General features: G+C 44.6%; 1 protein-coding gene across 1 annotated transcript in view; it reads right to left on the reverse strand.

Annotated features, from left to right (window-relative positions):
- Positions 1-21,141, reverse strand: part of LOC137380344 (voltage-dependent L-type calcium channel subunit alpha-1D-like) — a 487,921-nt gene that overhangs the window by 326,603 nt on the left and 140,177 nt on the right. The window contains exons 14-18 of the mRNA XM_068052272.1: positions 19,416-19,536; positions 18,057-18,171; positions 5,979-6,069; positions 5,803-5,860; positions 3,818-3,944 (exon numbers count right to left, since the gene is read on the reverse strand). Coding sequence (XP_067908373.1) covers positions 3,818-3,944; positions 5,803-5,860; positions 5,979-6,069; positions 18,057-18,171; positions 19,416-19,536 — 512 coding nt within the window. The remainder of the gene's footprint in view (positions 1-3,817; positions 3,945-5,802; positions 5,861-5,978; positions 6,070-18,056; positions 18,172-19,415; positions 19,537-21,141) is intronic.

Here is a 21,141-nt window from a genome sequence, read left to right on the forward strand (position 1 = left end):
TCCCTGGAGCTGTGAGGCTGCGGTGCTAACCACTGCGCCACTGTGCCGCCAAGTCTTTACAAGGTATACCTTGTTTCTGAGAATCCATCCCTGAACGCGAGCAGAGGGCCTGAAAAGCTGAGGCACCTCGGACTGTCAAAGTATGTCGGCATTGTGGCTGCTTCCTGGGAAGCAAGCACAAACCTGCAGGAAACGCTTTCACTGGTCACAGACCAGTTGAACATTGATTGAATGGAAGCCCTTGCTGTTGATGAATGCAGCTGGTTGGTCCATGGGAGGCTTGATGGCTATGTGTGTACAATCTATCACGCCTTACACCCGGGGAAATTCAGCAATGGCCCCGAACCTGATGGCCCTCTTGCCCACACTGTCAGGGTTGGTCCGGTATCACACAGTCACCGACCCTCTTGAACAGGGCACTGGTCACCTCCTTGATGCAGTGGTAGGCTGCTGCCTGGGAGACCTCACACATGTCCCGGGTGAATCCCTGGAAAGATCCAGATGCATAGAAGTTTAGTGCCATGGTGATCTTCAGGGCCACTGGCAGAGGGTAACCCCCAAATCCCACAGGTCGCAACTCATCCTGCAGCATGGCGCATAGGTCAGTGACTGCCTCCCTGGAAAGCTGTAGTCTTCACTGACAATGGCGCTCGTTCATTTGGAGGTAGTTGATTCGATTCCGGTGCACACTCTGGCACAGGTGGGCCCTTCTTGGCATGGCTGGCTGCTGTTGCTCTCGACCTGGAGCTTCATGGGCAGGTGCAGCTGCCTTTTGGCCCTCCCTCTGTTGGAGGTGCCGCATCACACCACGGGGGTCCAAAAGACATGGTGTATGAGACCCATGCCAAGTGACCAGTGGGCCTCCAGAGCACTGTCGATGCAGAGATGACCCGACTTTGGCAACTGAGCTATTGACAATTCTCCCGGAGGACTCCCAGATGGCCCTCAATGCCCACCCTTGCTGATAGCCAACCCTCTCATCCAGCAGCATGAGTGCCCGACATCTCACACAGCAGTTTGGTCACCCAATACAGCCCCCAAACCCAAGCAACCTCCTTGCAGAGCCCCTGAAACTCCAAATCCCCTTGCCAAGACCCGAACCCCCTTGCAAAGCTCCTGAGAACCCAAAACCCCTTGCAGAGCACGCAGCAACACAGTCTGGCAATGGCCTCTGAGGCCCCCTCTTCCCCTCTGCAGCATTGCTCATGGCTGCCTCCACGTCACGGCACTGAGGTCTCACTCCTTGGACCCGCCAACTTTTAACAGTCATGAACCCGAAGGCACCTGAGTATTGCTTGTCATCCACTAAATTGAGAGCCAACCATTAAATCGAGGATAATTAGATGTGCGTGCTTTACAAACAATTGATCAGCATTGCGTTGCAGTGGCACTGCAGTCTTGGTGCTTTCCCGCTGCTGACAAAATCTGGAACTGACATCACAACGCCTGATTCTGGGCGTACAGTTCTGTCGCAATTCTCTGTCCCCCAAAACCTCCAACTAGTGGCGAGTCATTGTTAAGGGTATGGAATCAATGCAGTCAACCATGAAGTGTGTGGTCACAATGCAGAGGCGCGTTCAGATATGAAGCCTTTAGTGATAGCTCTCGCATCTTCGATGGAAGATCAGGCTCTTGCCATGGTAGCTCTGGGTTCCAACATCTCCTCCAGCTTGCAAGGCATGAAGAAAAACATTGATAGGTGTTTCCAAATTGTCATTTCACTCTTGCACTCTGTTCTGGTGCAGAGTAGTGGGAGGGCTGAGGTGCAGCTTCAAGTGAGTGGCAGCGGCTGCCCGCTCTGTGTTCCGCCTCTGTTAAACCCAGAAATGGGCAGGTTAGAAGCAGGCTTGGGTCAGATTTCAGATTTTTCAAATTCTTTTCTTCTTCCTGCTCTTACATCTCCAGGGCAAAGTTATAAAGCATGCAGGAATGGACAAAGAATCTGGAAATTTTCTCAAAGCTATATTGCAGGACACCTCCAGACCTATTCAGGCAGCTGTACATCTGTTTCAAGAGGTCAACTGCTTACTCAATCAAAGCTCTGGTAGAGGTGTGGTTCTGATTAAGAACTCCTCTGCATATGCAGTCAGGTTCCCAATAGGTGTCAAGAGCCACATGTTCAGGTGATACCCCTTGTCCCCATGCAGCCAACTTATGTTCCTGAAGGAAGACAGAGGGGGATTGAGAACTGGCACAAGATAAAGAAATCATGACAACTGCCAGGAAACCAAGCACACATTTGCATATCATACACAAGCTGAACATTGAGTGTGTAGAAGTCCTTCCTGTTGATGTATATTGTGTGTTCTTGATATGCCAGCATCTGGGTGAAGCCCGATATCCTGGCAAAGGCCACAGCTCTGTCTTCCTATGGGGAGAGTGATGAATTTGTTTTGCTTACTGAAAAGCATATTATGACCAGAAATATATTGCAAACTGGCTGATATTGTTACACCGCGTGTTTCAGCATGGAACGAGCCTGAGGTGTGGAATTTTAGGGTCAAAATCACCTTCAGAACTACAGGCAATGAAGTGTGTGTCTGGTGCTGGGTGACATAGCACATAGCTCTTCATAGGCTCCCTGCTCATGCTGAGCTGCCGAACAAACTATCCCTCAGTTAACTGGAGGAAAGGCATTCTATTCCTGTACGCTTACATAGTGTAAGACTTGTGTGCCCACCCTCCTTCGCCTTCTTCTCCAGGCAGCTGCAGTTCTCTACACTCTGACCCACTGCTCTTCCTCCCCCACATCCTCCAGGTCCAATGGCAGATCAAGCAACACACCTATGTTGGCACAAGCGCCTGGGTAGAAATTGCCCTGCAACTCTAAAAAAAACCCACAATTTTTGAGCATACATCACAGCCAGAAATAAACCTAAAAAAGTCCACAAGTAACCTAAAATGTCCAACCAGAGATTTACCTGGAAAAAGCTGACCGTCCCTTTAAATAACACTGATACAGTCTCCTTCCAGAGACTGTCATTGCCAAGGAATTACAGACAGCTTTTAGAATGAACAAATACAGCACCCAAAGTACCAGGTGCCGTATTCTAATTTGCACATACTTATTTGGCCTCTGTTGCTTTCTTGGCTAAAAGGCACACAAGTACTCAACGTAATTCTGGCACAGCACAAGAAGAACTGGAATTGTGCGGGCCGCATGCCAAAGAGCCGCCGCAATCTCCCGCACGGTGGCTCATTTAAATAGCTGGGGCAGCCCGCCCCCGGAATGATGTGGAGGGGGCGGGCTTCATTGCTGGAAATGACATCAGCTGCCTGGGCGCAGGCGCTGGCACCATTTTAGTAAACAATTACTAAATAAATGTAAAGCTGGAAGTGGTGTTCATGAATTTACTTCTTCCCCCTAAATAGCCTACAAGCAAGGCCAATTCCAGCACTATGCATTCCAACTCCCTCCCAACTTATTTAAAGAAACTCATATTAGGAATTGGATATTCCTGCCTATCGGTGATAAAGTAAATTTATTCCAACCTGGCACTGAAACACAAAAGTTGCCACACCAATAATAATCTAGTTTTCATTTGCTATAAAACCTTGATTATATATTTTTAAAACCTTGATTATATATTTTTATTTCTAAAATTGACAGAAATAAAAATCATTTAAATTACTGACCGTGTAGAATATAACTGAATGCAGTAAAGGCAATTAACATTGCAGAAAGATTACTGTCACAAAATTATCCTATCATCATTTCAACAAATTAAAGTAATTAGTGTTTTGATTGTATCAACCATGAATCAATTACTAAATTGCGAATATAATTTTGAGTGAAAATATGCCATGCCATACATACGGATTGGTACTACTAAATATGAAGAAAGCACTCCCTTCAGGGATGGGCACAATTTTTTCCTTCAGGTTCAGGTCTGCTAATCTTTGAGGTCGAGGCCCAACTGGTATTTCTGGCTGATCATCATCATCTTCATAAAAATGAACAAACAAAAACAATCAAGCACTCATCCTTTATTATTGTAATAAATAAAGCTGCTTTTGATCAACATTTTTAATTTTACAAATATATAAGACTTGCACCTCCTTTCATCTGACAAATCATTTTCAAAACCAATATTTTCATAATAAATGAAAACATAAACATAGGATTTTTAATGTATGATTCAGCTTAGGTGTTTGCCAATCTTTATGACTCAGTACAATTTTTCATGTTAAAATCAAACAAATTATTTCAACAAATTCAAACAAACCGGCATTATTTGAGAATTGCACAATAGTGTCAGTACCTATTGCTATATAAAAGGAAATAAATTTATAATCTCAATGAGAAACCGTTGACATTGATTCAGATTATATCAAAATTCATTGTTATCTTGTACAAAATCAAAGATATCTATAAAAGAGATTTTAACCTCTAGGCTGATAGCCGACAGTACGTACAGATACTTGCGGTGGGAACCCCAGTCTATTTGGAGGGCTAACTTGCACACCACAAATTGATACCCAGCTGCAGCTCACTAACTCTGGACCAGTGCGTTATTGGAAGCTGACCTGGCCCACAGATAGGAACCATCCTGTAGTTAGTACATACTCCAGCTACATTACTCCAATGTTGGAGGCAGTGGCTGCTTAAACCAGTGGATTAGATGCCAATCAAGTGGACTGCTTTGCCCTGGATAGTGTTGAACATTTTGAATGTTGGAGCTACCACCATCCAGGCAAGTGGAAATTACTCTTGCACACTCCTGACTTGTGCCTTGTAGCTAGTAGAGAGGCTTTGGGACGTTAGATGAGCCACTCACCATAGAATACTCAGTCTCTGACCTGCTCTAGTAGCCAGAACATGTATGTAACTGGTCCAGTTCAGTTTTTGGTCAATTGTAACCCCAGAATTTTGATGATGAAGGACTCAATGATCGTAATGCCAATGTGCTTTGTGGATTTCCAAGGGATTTTTAGGTTCAAAGCCTAAAAGGTTGTTGCTGTTGTTTTTGGCCTTACCCAAATTAAGCTCTCACAACTCAGCATGATTGCCATTTTTGCTTCAATGCCTTGGATGGAGTAACAGCTGGAGGAAAAGAAACAGCAGCCGCAACAGCACCCTCAGCAATCAGGACGAGGAGCAGCTGAGCCTGTTAGAAGACAGCAGATGAAGGTGCCTGCTTGTAGGGGCCTCCTTAACCAGTCCATAGGGCCAATAAGCCAAATCGCTTTCCTGGACATGACTGAAGAACACTGCATCAGAAGACTGTGCTTCATCTGGCAGCTTGTCACTGACGTTTTTGTCTCAAGCTTCTTCCATGCAGTTACAATGAGCATCACCTGAATCTCCCAGCCTGTACGCGCAGCTGCAACAATCAAGTCTAAGAATTCCAAGTGCAAAAGAGAGAATACACTGGGCCATCATGTGACAGACCCTCCATCTGGGTGAAATCTTGCAGTTTCTTCTCTTTACAGCGACAAGCATGTAAGTTTGACCAGGGTAGGACCCCAGTGGGGGTTTGCCCCCCTCTCTCTCTAGGCCACCCTGTAAGTTTGAACCCTGCCTGCTGGCTGCAAAACATCCAAGTCTATCATTGCTGTAGACAGAGACCCCGGGAAGAAAACCATCTGCTCATTGTCTCCAAGAAAACCATGAACCAGTTGCGAAGAAGTACTGTTACAATCAGGTGAGGAGGGGTTAAAAGGCTCCCCTCTTGTCCATCTCCCTGTTTGACCACAACAGGGTTTATTTCTTTCAAGCACATGCACTGTAAAATCCAGCCCAGTATCTTGATTAGTTTACAGGTATGAGTTTCTTTATAAAAAATAAATGTTTTTCCACACCTGGCACATCACTGGCTGGATAAGGATCCTTATCATCATCTTCATCATCAACTGAAATCTGCCAAGTATTAAAGAACACAAATTATTTCTTTCAAAAAGATTTTCAGTCATAACCAAAAATAGCATTGTATCATTTGAAGTTATACAGTTTCCAACTTTATTTTATTGAGTTTTACCTGAGTGCCAGTAAGTATTTTTCTGTCATTGTTTTCTCCTATTCCATCAATTTCATATTTCCTATCCTCTCTTTTCTCTGAACTGCCAGTTCTAAAAAATAAAACACATAGAGTCATATACAGCACAGAAGGAGGCCATTTGGCCCATCTAATCCGTGCCGGCTCTCCGTGGCACTCCCCTGTTCGATTCCTGTTAACCTGCAAGTTTATTTCGTTCAAGTGCCCATCCCTTTTCCTTTTGAAATTATTGTTTCCATTTCCACCGCCCCCTTTCCAGGTCATTACCACTCGCTGCGTAAAAAAGTTCCTCCTCACATTCCCCTGCATCTTTTGCCCAAAACCTTCAATCTGTATCCCCCTAGTCCTTGTACCATCAGTTAATGGGAACAGCGTTTCCTTGTCTACCTTATCTAAGCCTGCCATAATCTTGTACACCTCTATCAAATCTCCCCTCAATCGCTTTTGCTCCAAGGAGAGCAACGCCATCTTCTTCAACCTCACCTTGTAACTAAAATCCTTCAGCCCTGGAACCATTTTGGTAAATCTCCTCTGTACCATCTCAAGGACCCTCAGATCCTTCCTAAAGTTTGTTGACCAGTATTAGGTGCAATACTTTAGTTGGAGCCTAACCAGAGTTTTATAAAGGTTCCATAACGTCCCTGCTTTTGTATTCAATGCTTCTATTTATGAAGCCCAAGATCATATATGCTTTGTTAGCCACTCTCTCAAAATGATCTGCCGTGTTCAAAGATCGATGCCCATGCCCCTCCCCAAGTCCCTCTGTTCTTGCAAACTCTTTAGAACTTGCCATTAAGTCTACATTGCCTCATCCTATCCCTTCTGCCGAAATGTACCTACCACCTTACACTTACATACAAATATATGAGCATATGAATTAGGAGCAGGAGTAGGCCATTCAGCCCCTCGAGCCTGCTCCACCATTTGATAAAATCATGGCTGATCTGATTGTGGCCTCAACTCTACTTTCCTGTCAACTTTTAAACTGTGTACCCTATTGTTAGTCTCTCCCATAAGTGGAACATCCTTTCAGCATTTCAGTCAAAATCCCCTCAGAATCTTATGTTTCAATAAGATCACCTCTCATTCTTCTAAACTCCAGTGGATACAGGCCCAACAGTCCTGCCTTTCCTCATAAGATAACCCCTTCATTCTAGTGATCAGTCGAGTGAACCTTCTCTGAACTGCTTCTAATGCAATTATATCCTTGCTTAAGTAGGGAGACCAAAATTGTACGCAATACTCTAGATGTGATCTCACCAATGCCCTGTACAACTGTAGCAAAACTTCCCTACTTTTATACTCGATTCCCCCTACAATGAATGACAACATTCCATTTGCCTCCCTAATCACTTGCTGTACCTGTGTACTAACTTTTTGTGAATCATGTACCAGGACACGCAGATCCCTCTGTACTGCAGAGTTCTGCAATCTCTCCCTATTTAAATAACATACTGCTTTTCTATTCTTCCTGTCAAAGTGGACAAGTTCATATTTTCCTTCTCTGTATTAAATTCCAGTTGCCACTTGTCTGCCCATTCTGCTAGCCTATCTATGTCTTGTTGCAGGTGTTTTGTATCATCCTCACTGTTTGCCACTCCTCTAAGTTTGGTATCATTGGCAAATTTTGAAATTCCACTCTGTATTCCAAGATACAAGTCATTTATATATAGCAAAAAAGCAGTGGTCCTAGCACTGACCCTTGGGGAACACCACTATCTACCATCCTCCAGCCTGAAAAATAACTATTTACCATGTCTGGTGTGTGAGCGTGTCTGTTATCTCAGCATGTGTGAGTGTGTGTACATTGGGAGAACCTGCATTGTTTGGAGATCCACCAATAGTTACAATAGTACAATAGATATTTATTTACAGTGCAACCAAATATTTATTTACAGTACATTAATTTACAAATGTACAAATCATTTTGGAAGAATTATCAGTTTGGTGTTAAGAGGAGGAGGAGGAGGATTGGAACCTGTATTTTTAGGGCTCATTCTGGAGCTGGACAGCTTTAGTTGATTAAGCAGTTCTTCTACCAGGTGACCTACTGGCTGAATCGGAAACATGCTGGCTGCCTCAACAGTAAAGCTGAAAAGGCCACTGTGTGAACTCGGAGCTGCTCCTGATTGTTGATTGTTGAAGAATGACGAGCAATGCATGGCGTAGGAATTCACCCTGTTGGGGAAATCTCAAACCAATTGGTGTGATATGTGTCTGAGGAGGTCCATATAATTCCAGTTGGGCTCCTCTAGATATCTTTCAATGAGGAGACCTTGGCAGATCCAATTAGTGGGAAGATCTTCTGCAGTGTTAAACTACAAGATTGGGTGACCTCCTTACTCTTTCCATCCAAGTGCAACAACAAGCGCACCAGGTTGGACTGGAGCTGCTAGTAGAACAAAGATATGCAAGCAGGACAGCATCGCAAGTGTTAGTACATCTGGATTCTGCTTATTCCCAACAGGCTAATCATTGCGTCCATCACATTCTGCAACTGTCTTTTAGGCCCAAATTTAATATTTCCTAGGGCCCTGACACAGCAACTGGGTAACAGCAGAAGCTATTTGCAAATAGCTTAACAAATTGTTCACCATAGTGTCTGAGTTGCAGCACTGAAACCCAGGGATCTTTTATCAGTTCTTCGAAGAAGGTGATCACAGTTACTGCCTGACTGTCTTGGGCCATAAGGATCTGAGAAGCCAGTTCATTCACAATACGATGCAGAGTGTAGCCAGAATGCCCCACTTGTCAGCACAACAACCCCTTGGTCATATTTGTCAAGCTTCTGCATCAGGTACCATCCTCCATTTCTGCCTGCATAGCTAAATACGTCTCTATTTAGTGTGCGATCTAGCAGGAGCTTCAGTGGCTTCACACAGTTCTCAAACAGACCTCTACTTGTGAATGTCTGAAACTCAGCTGCGAATTTTCTCTGCTGCCATTCAGAAGCAGAATCATTGAGCAGAGCTATATTAACACAGCTGGTAAAACAAATAAGTAGTAGGACGCTGAATATTAGCAGGAATAACGTATACTAATGCCTCTGCCACTTTGATAATCTTACGCAGCCCATAGATGGCAGCCAGGGATACATCAATCGAATACTCTGTTCTGTTCCCACTGACGAGGCAGATTGTTTTCTCAAGCGTGTACACCAGCTCTCTGATTGTACGCACTGCACATTCCGTGTCCATGGCCACTGCTCTCCACACATCTCTGACGTACTTGTCCAAAGGGTGGTAGGTGAGGAGACAGGACACCACTGCTGCTGTGTTGTGTGAGGCCAAAATGGCAATCCTATTTGGAACCGAACATTTCACCTCCTGGTAAGGAACTGACTCCAATTGAACCCTCAGCATATCAAGTATCTCTGAGACCTGGTCCCGAAGAGTTCACTGCCTCACCTTATAAAGATGACTTTTATGAGCATATAGCAGCCGTAAAGAAACAGCTGGGGTGTTAGTTGGACAGTTCTTTGAAGACCATGAAGAGCAAGTTGCCCAGCTGGTCATGGGGCAAACACTTGGAAATGTCCTCTGCGATCTGATGGCATTTGTGAAAGAGGATTGAAATGACAGGTTTGAATAACTCTGCTCAGAATCTTTTGAGAGCCTTTAGCTGCTCCTGTTGCTGATCCAGATTGGCCCCTTCATATGATAACTGAATGGGCAGGATGATGTACACAGTGCCCAGGGCCATCTGTTGAACGGGAAGCGAATAGTCTGCAAAGCCCGGCATCAGACATCCAATCAGAGTCTCCACAATATTTCCAGACACTCCCTTACTGACATTGAGCTTCTCCGAGTAAACTTTCAGAAGCTCCAAGGTCGTGTGCAGGGCTCTCTGTCGCTCATGGTCTTCACTTGAAATGATCCCCTCTTCTATATGATGGATGGTTTTTGATATTTCCTGCTGATAATTCTCACTTGTCTCAGCAACCTTCTCAAGGACAGCTGAAAATAAATTCAAGGTGAGGTCCATTTTATCAGTGTGTCCACAGCACACTTGAAGTTAAGTGTGGCTTCCTCACGAAGCTGTCCTAATTTTTACTATAGATTCCAATACTCTAAATAAATGTTTGAACTAAATATTTCCTATGACTAAAGAATTAGAGGTTGTCTTTGTTAGAACCATAGAGCCATAGAAAAGTTACGGCACAGAAAGAGGCATTCAGTCCATCATAACTGCGCCAGCTGAAAAAACTAGCCGCCCAATCTAATCCCACCTTCAAGCACCTGGTCCATAGCCTTACAGGTTACACACTTGAGGTGCAAGTCCAGGTACATTTTAAGTGAGGTGAGGGTTTCTGCCTCCACCACCAATCCGGGCAGTGAATTCCAGACACCCTCCACCTTCTGGATGATAGCGTTTTTCCTCATGTCCCCTCTAATCCTTCTATCAATCACCTTAAATCTATGCCCCCTGGTAATTGACCTCTCCGCTAGGGGAAACAGGTCCTTCCTGTCTATCTAGGCCCCTCATAATTTTGTACACCTCAATTAAGTCACCCCTCAGCCTCCTCTGTTCTAAGGAAATCAACCCTAGCCTATCCAATCTTTCTTCATAGCTGCTATTTTCAAGCCCTGGCAACATTCTTGTAAATCTCCTCTGTACTCTCTCCAGAGCAATTATGTCCTTCCTGTAATGTGGTGACCAGAACTGTATGCACTACTCCAGCTGTGGCCTAAACAGCGTTTTATACAGTTCCAGCATTGCATTTCTGCTTTTGTATTCTATACCTCGGCCAATAAAGGAAAGCATCCAGATGTCTTCTTCACCACTTTATCTACCTGTCCTGCCACCTTTTGGGACCTGTGGACATGCACTCCAAGGTCTCTCACTTCCTCTACCCCTCTCCCGTTTATTGTGTATTCGCTTGCTTTGTTTGCCCTCCCCAAATACATTACCTCACACATCTCCAGATTGAATTCCATTTGCCACTTTTCTGCCCACTCAACCAAACCATTGATATCATTCTGGAGTCTATAGCTATCTTCTTCACTATCAAATACACGGCAAATTTTTGTGTCATCTGCAAATTTCCCAATCATGCCCCCTAGATTTAAGTCCAAATCATTAATATATACCACAAACAGCAAAGGACCCAACACTGAGACATGTGGGACGCCACTGGAAACCACCTTCCATTCGCAAAAACATCCGTCGACCATTACTCTTTGTTTCCTGAAACTGAGCCAATTTTGGATCCAGCTCGCCACATTCCCCTGTATCCCATGGACTTTTACTTTTCTGAATGGTCTGCCATGTGGGACCTTGTCAAATGCCTTACTACAGTCCATGTAGACAATATCCACTGCACTACCCTCATCAATCCTCCTTCTTACTTCCTCAAAAAATTCAATTAAGTGGCAAGACACGACCTTCCCTTAACAAATCCATGCTGACTATCCCTGATTAATCCGTGCCTTTCCACTTGACAGTTTATCCTCTCTCAGAATTGATTCTAATAATTCGCGCATCACTGAGGTCAGGCTGACCAGCCTATAATTATTTGGTCTATCCCTCGCACCTTTTTAAACAATGGTACAACATTTTCAGACCTCCAATCCTCTGGTACCGCGCCCTGTATCTAGTGAGGATTTGAAGATGATCCTCAGAGCATCCAATATTGCCTCCCTGGCTTCCTTTAACAGCCTGGAATACCATCCATCCAGCCTTGCTGATTTATCCACTTTCAAGAATGTCAAAGCTTCTAGTACTTCCTCTCTCATTATGCTTATCATATCTAATATTTCACACTCCTCTTTAACAACAATGTCTGCATCATCCCTCCCCTTTGTAAAGACAGAGAAAAAGTACTCATTAAGAACCCAGCCCACATCTTCTGCATCCACGCATAAGTTACTATGTTCACTCTGAAATCAGATTTTGCAACGATGACTCCTGATTTCTTTCTCTGGAATAATTAAGACTGCTCCTTTGAACAGTGTTACCAGTGATCCTCAAAGATTTGGACGGATTTGATCAACACACCTGGCTTTACCTCATCCCTCGATGCTCTCTCATGCAAAAGTGCACAGTTTGTACCAGTTTTCTGCGTTTTATCCAGCCCTGCAGTTTCGGTGTTGCCATGGGTCTCATTGCGAGGGCAGGTTACATCACCCCTCAGTTGTGGTGTGGCCTTGAGTCATATGCCCATATAAGACCTGCCAGCTGTTTGTGGCCATTTAAGGTGGGTGCTGGGGGTTCAGGCCCTGACCTGAGATACAGACCAGAGCGACATGGCAATATTTGTAACCCTTAGCGGTCATATTTGGGCTGAGCAGCTGCTTATTCCTAATAAAGTATCCTCTGCACCACAGTCACTCAAAGCACTTCTGACATAAGATGTAGAAATTGGAGTGTGTGACAGACATTTCTGACAGAAATGCCCCAAATTAGGATGTTCAAGTGCCAAATCATGGGCAAATGCTAGAATCGATTATTAGGAATGTGGTAAGAGCACTTAAAGAATCATAATTTTGATTAGGCAAATAGCCACTTGGGAATATGATGTCATGGCGATATTGGAGACCTGGCTCAACAAAGGGAAGGACTGGGTACTAAATATTCCTGAAGTGTTTTCTTCATCAGTATGTCTCCAACTGAACAAGGAAGGAGGCATTGCTGGATCTGGTTCTGAGGAAGGAGGTGGATCAACTGTCAGTTGAGGAACTTTTAGGGAAAAGTGATCATAATATCATAAAGTTTAGGTTAGCCGTGGAAAAGCACAAGGAGCAATCTAAAGTAAAAATAGTAAATTGATGGGGGGTTAATTTCAGTGGGATGAACTGAAATGAAAGATTGGCAGGGAACACTAACAGAACAAAAGGCTGCCTTTAAAGAGATGATTTGGGTAGAGTCAAGGTACATATCACTAGGGGGTAAGGTAGGACAACCAAAGCCAGAGTTCCCTGGATGACAAGAGAGATAGAGAGTAAGATGAAGCAGTAAAAGGGGACATATGACAGCTGTCAGGTTGATAACACAAGTGAGAACCAAACTGAATATAGAAAGTTCAGATGGGAAGTGAAAAAGGAAACGAGAGAGACAAAGAGAGTGTATGAGATGAAACTGGCAGCTAATGCAAAAGGGAATCCAAGAGTCTTCTATAAGCATATAAATAATAAAAGGATTGTAAAAGGACAAGTGGGGCCAATAAGATACCAAAAGGGGTTTTATGCATGGAGGCAGACGGCCTGGCTGAGGTACTAAATGAGTACTTCGTATCTGTCTTTACCAAGGAAGTTGGTGCTGCCAAAATCATAGTGAAAGAGGAGGTAGTTGAGATGCTGGATTAGCTAAACATTGATAGAGAGTTATTAGAAAGGCTGGCTGTACTTAAAGTTGATAACTCACTAGGACCGGATCAGATGCATCTGAGGATGCTGAGGGAAGCAAGGATGGAAGTTGTGGAGGCACTGGCCAAAATCTTCCCTTAGGTATGGGGGTGGTGCCAGAGGACTGGAGAATTGTAAATGCCAACACATGTGCAAAAATGGGTGTAAGAATAAACCTGGTAACTACAGGCCAATCAGTTTAACCTCGGTGGTAGCAAAGCTGTCAGAAACGATAATCCAGAACAAAATTAATAGTCACTTGGACAAGTGAGGATTAATGAAGAAAAGCCAGCATGGATTTGTTAAGGGCAAATTGTGTTTAACCAATTTGATGAGTTTTTTGATGAGCTACTGGAGAAGGTTGATGAGGGTTGCAGTTGATAAGGTGTAGATGGACTTCCGAAAGGCATTTGATAAATTGCCATGTAATAGACTTGCCAACAAAGTTGAAATCCATGCAAGAAAAAGAAAAGTGGCAGAATGGATACAAAATTAGCTGAGTGACAGGAAGTATAGCATAGTGGTGAACGGTTGTTTTTGGACTGGAGGAATACAGTGGTGTCCCCAAGGGTCAGTACTAGGACGACTGCTTTTCTTGATATATATTAATGATCTAGACTTGGAGTGCAGGGCACAATTTCAAAATTTGCAAATGACACAAAACTTGGAAGTATTATGAACTGCGAGGAGGATAGTGATAGACTTCAAGAGAACATCAACCAGCTGGTAGAATGGGCAGACACATGGCAGACGAAATTTAATGCAGAGAAGTATGAGAGATGCATTTTGGCAGAAAGAAAGAGGAGAGGCAATATAAAACAAAGGGCTCAATTCTTAAGGGGATGCAGAAGCAGAGAGATCAAAGGGTATACGTACACAAATCGTTGAAGGTGACTGCTCAGGTTTAGAAAACAGAGCAGCAACATGGCATTCACCTTGGAAAGGCAGTCCCAAGATTTGCTGCCACCCCCCTGGAGGTGCTGGTAGAGGCGGTGGCAGCCTGAAGTAGCATTCTGTTTCTGGAGAGTGGCAGTCTGAAGCCAGCTAGTTGGACAAAGCAGGCACGGCTGCAGGTGGCTCAGCAGGTGAGCAGCCGCAGTGTGGCCAGTAGGATGTGCAGTGCAGGAAGCACTTCAACAAACTTCTAAGGTCTGTCAAGGTGAATGCAATGCGACAGACAGATGACAGACCTCCAGTTCTGTAGTGACGAGCACGCCTACGAGCAGAGCAGCTATATTTAACTATTTATATAAATAAAATTACACTTTTGATGTGTTTAGTATGCATGAGCATACTCTAGTCCCCTGTAGGTTGAAACAATTGTGTAAATTTGTGGTAGGACTTAAAGTTTAGGAACACAGGATAGATCAGATTATTATATACTAAGCCAAAAGGCCCTGAGACTATATACCAGTAAAGCGCAAATTTTCATCCTTTCAAGGTGGATAAAATGAGGTCTATGAGGCCGGATGTGAGGGGAAAGCAGAGGCAGTGCACAGTGTTTGCCATGCCTCCGTAGTATGATTCTTCAACAGCCTTTTTTAAAAAATTGTTCCTTGGATGTGGGTGTCGCTGTCTAGGCCAGCATTTATTGCCCATCCCTAATTTCCCTTGAGAAGGTGGTTGTGAGCCGCCTTCTTGAACTGCTGTAGTCCATGTGGGGTAGGTACACAAACAGTGTTGTTTGGAAGGGAGTTCCAGGATTTTGACCCAGCGACAGTGAAGGAACGGTAATATAGTTCCAAGTCAGAAGTGGGTGGGGCTTGGAGGGGAACGTGCAGGTGATGGTGTTGCCATGCATCTGCTGCCCTTGTCCTTCTAGTTGGGTGAGGTCGCAGGTTTGGAAGGTGCTGTTAAAGGAGCGTTGGTGCGTTGCTGCAGTGCATCTCGTAGATGGTACACACTGCTGCCACAGTGCATCAGTGGTGGAGGGAGTGAATGTTTGTGGATGGGTGCCAATCAAGCGGCTGCTTTGTTCTGAATGGTGTCGAGCTTCTTGAGTATTGCTGGAGCTGCACCCATCCAGGCAAGTGGAGAGTATTCCATCACACTTGTGCCTTGTAGATGGTGGACAGGCTTTGGGGAATCAGGAGGTGAGTTACTCGCTGCAGGATTCCGAGCCTCTGACCTGCTCTTGCAGCCATGGTATTTATATGGCTACTCCAGTTCAGTTTCTGGTCAATGGTAACCCCCAGGTTGTTGATAGTGGGAGGATTCAACGATGGTAATGCCATTGACTGTCAAGGGGAGATGATTAGATTGTCTCTTGTTGGAGATGATCATTGCCTGGCACTTATGTGGCACAAATGTTACTTGCCACTTATCAGTCCAAGCCTGGATATTGTATGGGTCTTGCTGCATTTCTACACGGACTGCTTCAGTATCTGAGGACTCGCGAATCGTGCTGAACATTGTGCAATCAGCGAACATCCCCACTTCTGACCTGATGATTGAAGGAAGGTCATTGATGAAGCAGCTGATGATGGTTGGGCCTAGGACACTGCCCTGAGGAACCCCTGCAGTGATGTTCTGGAGCTGAGATGATTGACTTCAATGATAGACTGATGGCGGTAATTGGCCGGGTTGCACTTGTCCTGCTTTTTGTGGACAGGACATACCTGGACAATTTTCCACATTGCCAGGTAGATGCCAGTGTTGTAGCTGTACTGGAACAGCTTGGCTAGGGGTGCGGCACATTCTGGAGCACAGGTCTTCAGTACTATTGCCGGAATATTGTCAGGGCCCATAGCCTTTGCAGTATCCTGTGCCTTCAGTCATTTCTTGATATCACGTGGAGTGAATCAAATTGGCTGAAGACTGATATCTGTGATGCTGGGGACTTCAGGTGGAATCTTCTGGCTGAAGATTGTTGTGAATGCTTCAGCCTTATCTTTTGCACCGATGTGCTGGGCTCTCCCATCGTTGAGGATGGGGATATTTGTGGAGCCACCTCCTCCTGTTAGTTCTTTAATTGTCCACCACCATTCACGATTGGATGTGGCAGGACTGCAGAGCTTAGATCTGATCCGTTGGTTATGGGATCGCTTAGCTCTGTCTATCGCATGTTACTTACGCTGTTTGGCATGTAAGTAGTCTGGGTTGTAGCTTCACCAGGCTGACACCTCATTTTGAGGTATGCTTGGTGCTGCTCCTGGCATGCCCTCCTGCACTTGTCATTGAATCGGGGTTGATCCCCCGGCTTGATGGTAATAGTAGAGTGGGGGATATGCCAGACCATGAGGTAATAGATTATGGTTGAGTACAATTCTGCTGCTGATGGCCCACAGCGCCTCATGGATGCCCAGTTTTGCATTGCTAGATCTTTTCGAAATCTATCCCAATTAGCACTCTTGGAAGTTAGGCAATGGAAATGCAGATTAGTACCTCACCCAATATTCATCTCACAGTGACTCCTGACAACGCACAGCACGCGCAGAGCGATCGCGGACATCATCAGTACATGCAATCATTTGCCTGCTTGCCAGTATGAATGCGTGCACTGACGTCACCATGCAATAACGTCCTCACCCCTCAATAGCTGTGATCACCGCCTCCATTCCCCTGAACAGTACCGCTCTCCCTCCCACCATACCCGTTTCAATTGCCACTTTCAATTTCCCGCTTCCCCCCCCCCCCCCCCCCTCAGCCACTTGCTCCCGCCCTCGCCTCTTACCCCTCGGCCGCTTGCTTCTCACCTCACCACTTACCCCCCAAACCACCCCCCAACCAGCCGATCGCTCCCAGCCGCGCCACCCGAAGAAGCAGCAGGGGTGGCGAGGGGGGAGGTTTTGTGGGGGGAGACAGGGAACAAGCCGCCGAAGTTGCAAGGCAGGGAAGGAGCGGCCGAGGGGTGACGGGGCCGATGCAGGTGCGCATGGCCAAGGGGGAAAGTGGCGAGGCCTGGAGTGAGCGGCCAGGGGCAGGGGTGGAAAGGGACGGGGAGCGAGCGGCTGAAGCGGTGAGGCAAGCAGCGGCGAAGAGAAGTGTGATGGCAGGAGGGAGTGGGGTAGTGTTTGCGGGGGGATGGAGGTGGCGATTGCAGCAATGAGGAGATTTGGGTGTAACTTGATTTTTGTGATACATTGAGCAGTGCCATCTTTATTACTGACAGCTGGCTAAGACATCGTAGACAGTGACGTTTCAGTGGATGAGTCTGCATTTGCGCATGTGCCAGTACTGCACCACCTAGTGCTTGCAGTGTCAGCAAATGCTGCCAATACAGTTATGCTTACTACAGACTGACTTCCACAAGTATTCTCACTCTTTTCTCAGATTTTAAAAAACCATTTGGATTCATTTAAATTATTTGGAGCTGTTAACGTCTTGAAATATATGAACATTACAGAGCGAAGAACAAATTAATTCTATTAATATTTGCCCAACTTTTTTGTAATATTGCAGAATCACTTCTGCTTTTCAATACCATGATTCTTCCAATAAATTGGAACTCTGCTTGGTCATAGGCAGTATAAGTGTGACCAGCACATTAGACATTCTAACTGATTCTAACCTCTACAAATAAGCAACAATGGCTAAGAACCAAAGAGTACTTGATCCATTATGTGACATACGCCTTGCAAAGTCAATTGAAATCTGAGTAAATTTAAGATTTGCATTGATATATATTAATATGTAATATATATTCTGCAGAATTACTTGAGATTTAGCTCCTTAGAACTCTGTAGGAATCTTAATGTAAAGTACATTAATTAATTACCTGGCACTTCTTTTCCTTTCTTTTTCTTCCTCTGTTTCTTTTTGTACAGTGTTTAAACTTTCAGCATCAGCCAAATTATCAACAGCGATGGCCAAAAAGACATTCAGCAAGATGTCTGGAGAAAATCACTTAAGGAAAATGTTAATATATTGCATGCACCGTCTAAATTATTTTATTTGCTAGTTTAAAATATTCACCTTTTTGGTGATCCAGTAAGAGTGATTCATTTTGCAGCTTTAATATTAAGGGAATTACATACCATTTAACAATGTAAACATTACAGAAATTATCTTGCAACTGACACGACCCACAATATCAAATAAAATAGATCAGTTCAAATGTAAAATTTATTAGGACATTGCAAATAAGGTATAATTCCAGTAACCTGTTAAGGATAAGCAGCATCAGAAACCTTAACTTCGATTTTCACTTGGGGTGTTAGTGCGATACACGAGCACCAGGCTGGGCAGAAAGCATCCATGATACGTAGGCTTGAGGCCTGGGCTATTTTAACTCTGGGCCTCATTACCATCTCCCAAGATGGAATCCTCTGTGGACTTGACAGGAATGATGAGAATAATGGTGGACAAGAGCAGGAATTCACCACCAAGGACCTGAGGGAATGGTTCCTGGCACTATGGTAAGTGGTGAGTTGGGTTCTGGAAGCAATGGTGGTCGGGGAAGAGATATGGATGCCTGGGGCACAGAGGGCCCAAGATTTCCTTGTGAGGTCAAGAGAAGCACTCCTGCTCCTCCTAGCCCACAAGAAAAAATGAAAAATTTAAGCTTACCAGGGAGTTGTCTGGCTACGATCCTGCTTATCACCAGCTTTCACTGTTGGTTTTGGCACTGGACATCACTGCTGCGATCGGCAGTTAAAATACCTCGGGGTCTGAAATGCATCTTTGGACCTAGACGTTAAAAATTATTGAGGTCCTCACCGACCTGTGGTGGGTGGCCCTGAGGCAGCCAAAAATTTGTTAGGTAAACTAGCGGTGGACAGGAACAAGTGAAGAACACAGTGGGAAACATCCATCCACCATTTTAACCAATTACTTGCTCCGTTCTGCTGGGCAAGCAGGATTAAAATCGTACCTATTAACTCCTCTGGTAAAGAAACTTAGACACGTTTGATTGGATTTTTAAGAAAAACCTGAAGAAGGTGGAGCAGAATTTGGTAATATTTTCAGCTGTTTGCTAATGCTAATGGAAAACAAAATCAGTAGGAATAGAAAGGGAGAGAACCAACTTTATGCATTGATCTTCTTGTGAATGTTCGAAACTAGAGGAAACTTTATTGCTTTATCTTTTATAATGAAAGCTGCTAGTCTCATCTGTCATACTGTTTGAGAAGGATACAGTTACCACATATGAACAGAATGATGAAGTAAATACAAACTATCATCCCTGAGGAGGATGGTCCACCATATGCCATAATTCCATCATACATCACCATATTCCAATCTTCACCAGTTAAAATCTGTTTGAATACATCCAGAAACTTTTTCTTAACCAAATATAGACAAAATTAGTACTAAATATTACCAACTTTTAATTTTAATAGATTATAATAGCTTGTTGATGACAAATGAATATCTAAAACATAATAAATTAATTATACATAACAGAAAGCTACTCTTCCTTCATTTTTAACTGAACCAAATGGTGGCACTGCATAATGAACAGCATGTTGAGCACCAATGTATGGTGATACCATGGAGTAATGGGATACACGTTTAATCCCATATTCCAGTGATTTCCTTATATCGGCACTTTGCAATGGGGAGGCACTCAATGGAATCCAGGCATTCTGTCCTAAAGTGATGGATACGTTAGAACAGACAGAGTAGATTTGGCTACTTCAGTCCTATTACATCTGCTTGAACTATATAAACTTGTGTTTTCAAATGTTTTAATATTTCAATGTAGCATTTTGTACATGTTTTGTATATGGTGAAAGGCAATGTGAATAATTATACGTTCAATCAATTCTACCTATTCAAAATCAAGTACGCTTATTAGTTGGGTCCTGTTCTTAACCATCTCAATACAAGCTCCAACAGAGACAGATTACATGTTACGCTGCAATGAACTGTCACCAGGGACAATAACTGTAAACACAGAAATCCTTTGGAAACTGTCCAAAAATGAAGCAGCCAATGGTTTTTGATGATTTTTCTTACTTAGCAAGTATAATTAAAATGTGTTAATGAACTTCTATGTGTACATAACTGAGACCATGGATCATCAGAAATAAGTCTGAAACCTTACTCCCACATGCACTATTTTGTTATATTTTGTTACTACTTTTCTCTAATTTATATCCTGCCATTGCGCTATAAATCCATATTTCCTTGAAAATCATTCTCTAAAATGTGACATGGATAGGATTATTCACTACTGGGAGCACAGGCTGCAACACTGTAGGGGGAATTTTATGCTCTCCTCTGGGTCGGGTTTGGAGGTGGGGAGAACAGATAATCAGGCGGGATGGTGGCAGGGGGAGACTTTACCAACTTCACGCCTCCACTCAAATTAAGTCCGGGCAGGATGGCCTGTGAACGGCCTTCCCACCCCACTGCCCATTGAGGCCCTTAAGTGGGCAACGAATGGCCAATTAAGGGCCTCATTCTGCAGCCATCGGAATTAGCCCAGCAGCGGGCAGGCCTGTCACCACACAGGGAACATGCCAAACAAACCCGTGTGGGTTTTTGCCAGCTCTGGAGAGCCGTGGTGGCGGGGTGGGGGGGGTGAAGTCCCTTGTTCAAAGGCACCTAGTACCTGAACGGGGGCCCGGCATCGGGTGGGGGGGCCACTGAGAGCCACCCCCTGCCCTTGCTGCCGACCCCCCCCACACCCCACTGCCCAGCGACCCCCACCGCGCAAAACCCCTCCTGCTGGGACTTACCTGTGGCCTGGGGCCAAAGGCTCAGGTAAATGCTCTACCGGCAGCAGTCACTGTCTCTGTGGCGGCGCTGCTCAGTGAAAGAGCTGCCGGCCTCTGATTGCTGGTAGCTGTCAGCAAGGGGGACTTCTGCCACTGAGGTCCTTGATCCCGGAAATGCCCACCGCTGTCCACTTAAGT

This window comes from Heterodontus francisci, chromosome 19, assembly GCF_036365525.1.
Source record: "Heterodontus francisci isolate sHetFra1 chromosome 19, sHetFra1.hap1, whole genome shotgun sequence".
In the NCBI taxonomy this organism is placed as follows: Eukaryota; Metazoa; Chordata; class Chondrichthyes; order Heterodontiformes; family Heterodontidae; genus Heterodontus; species Heterodontus francisci.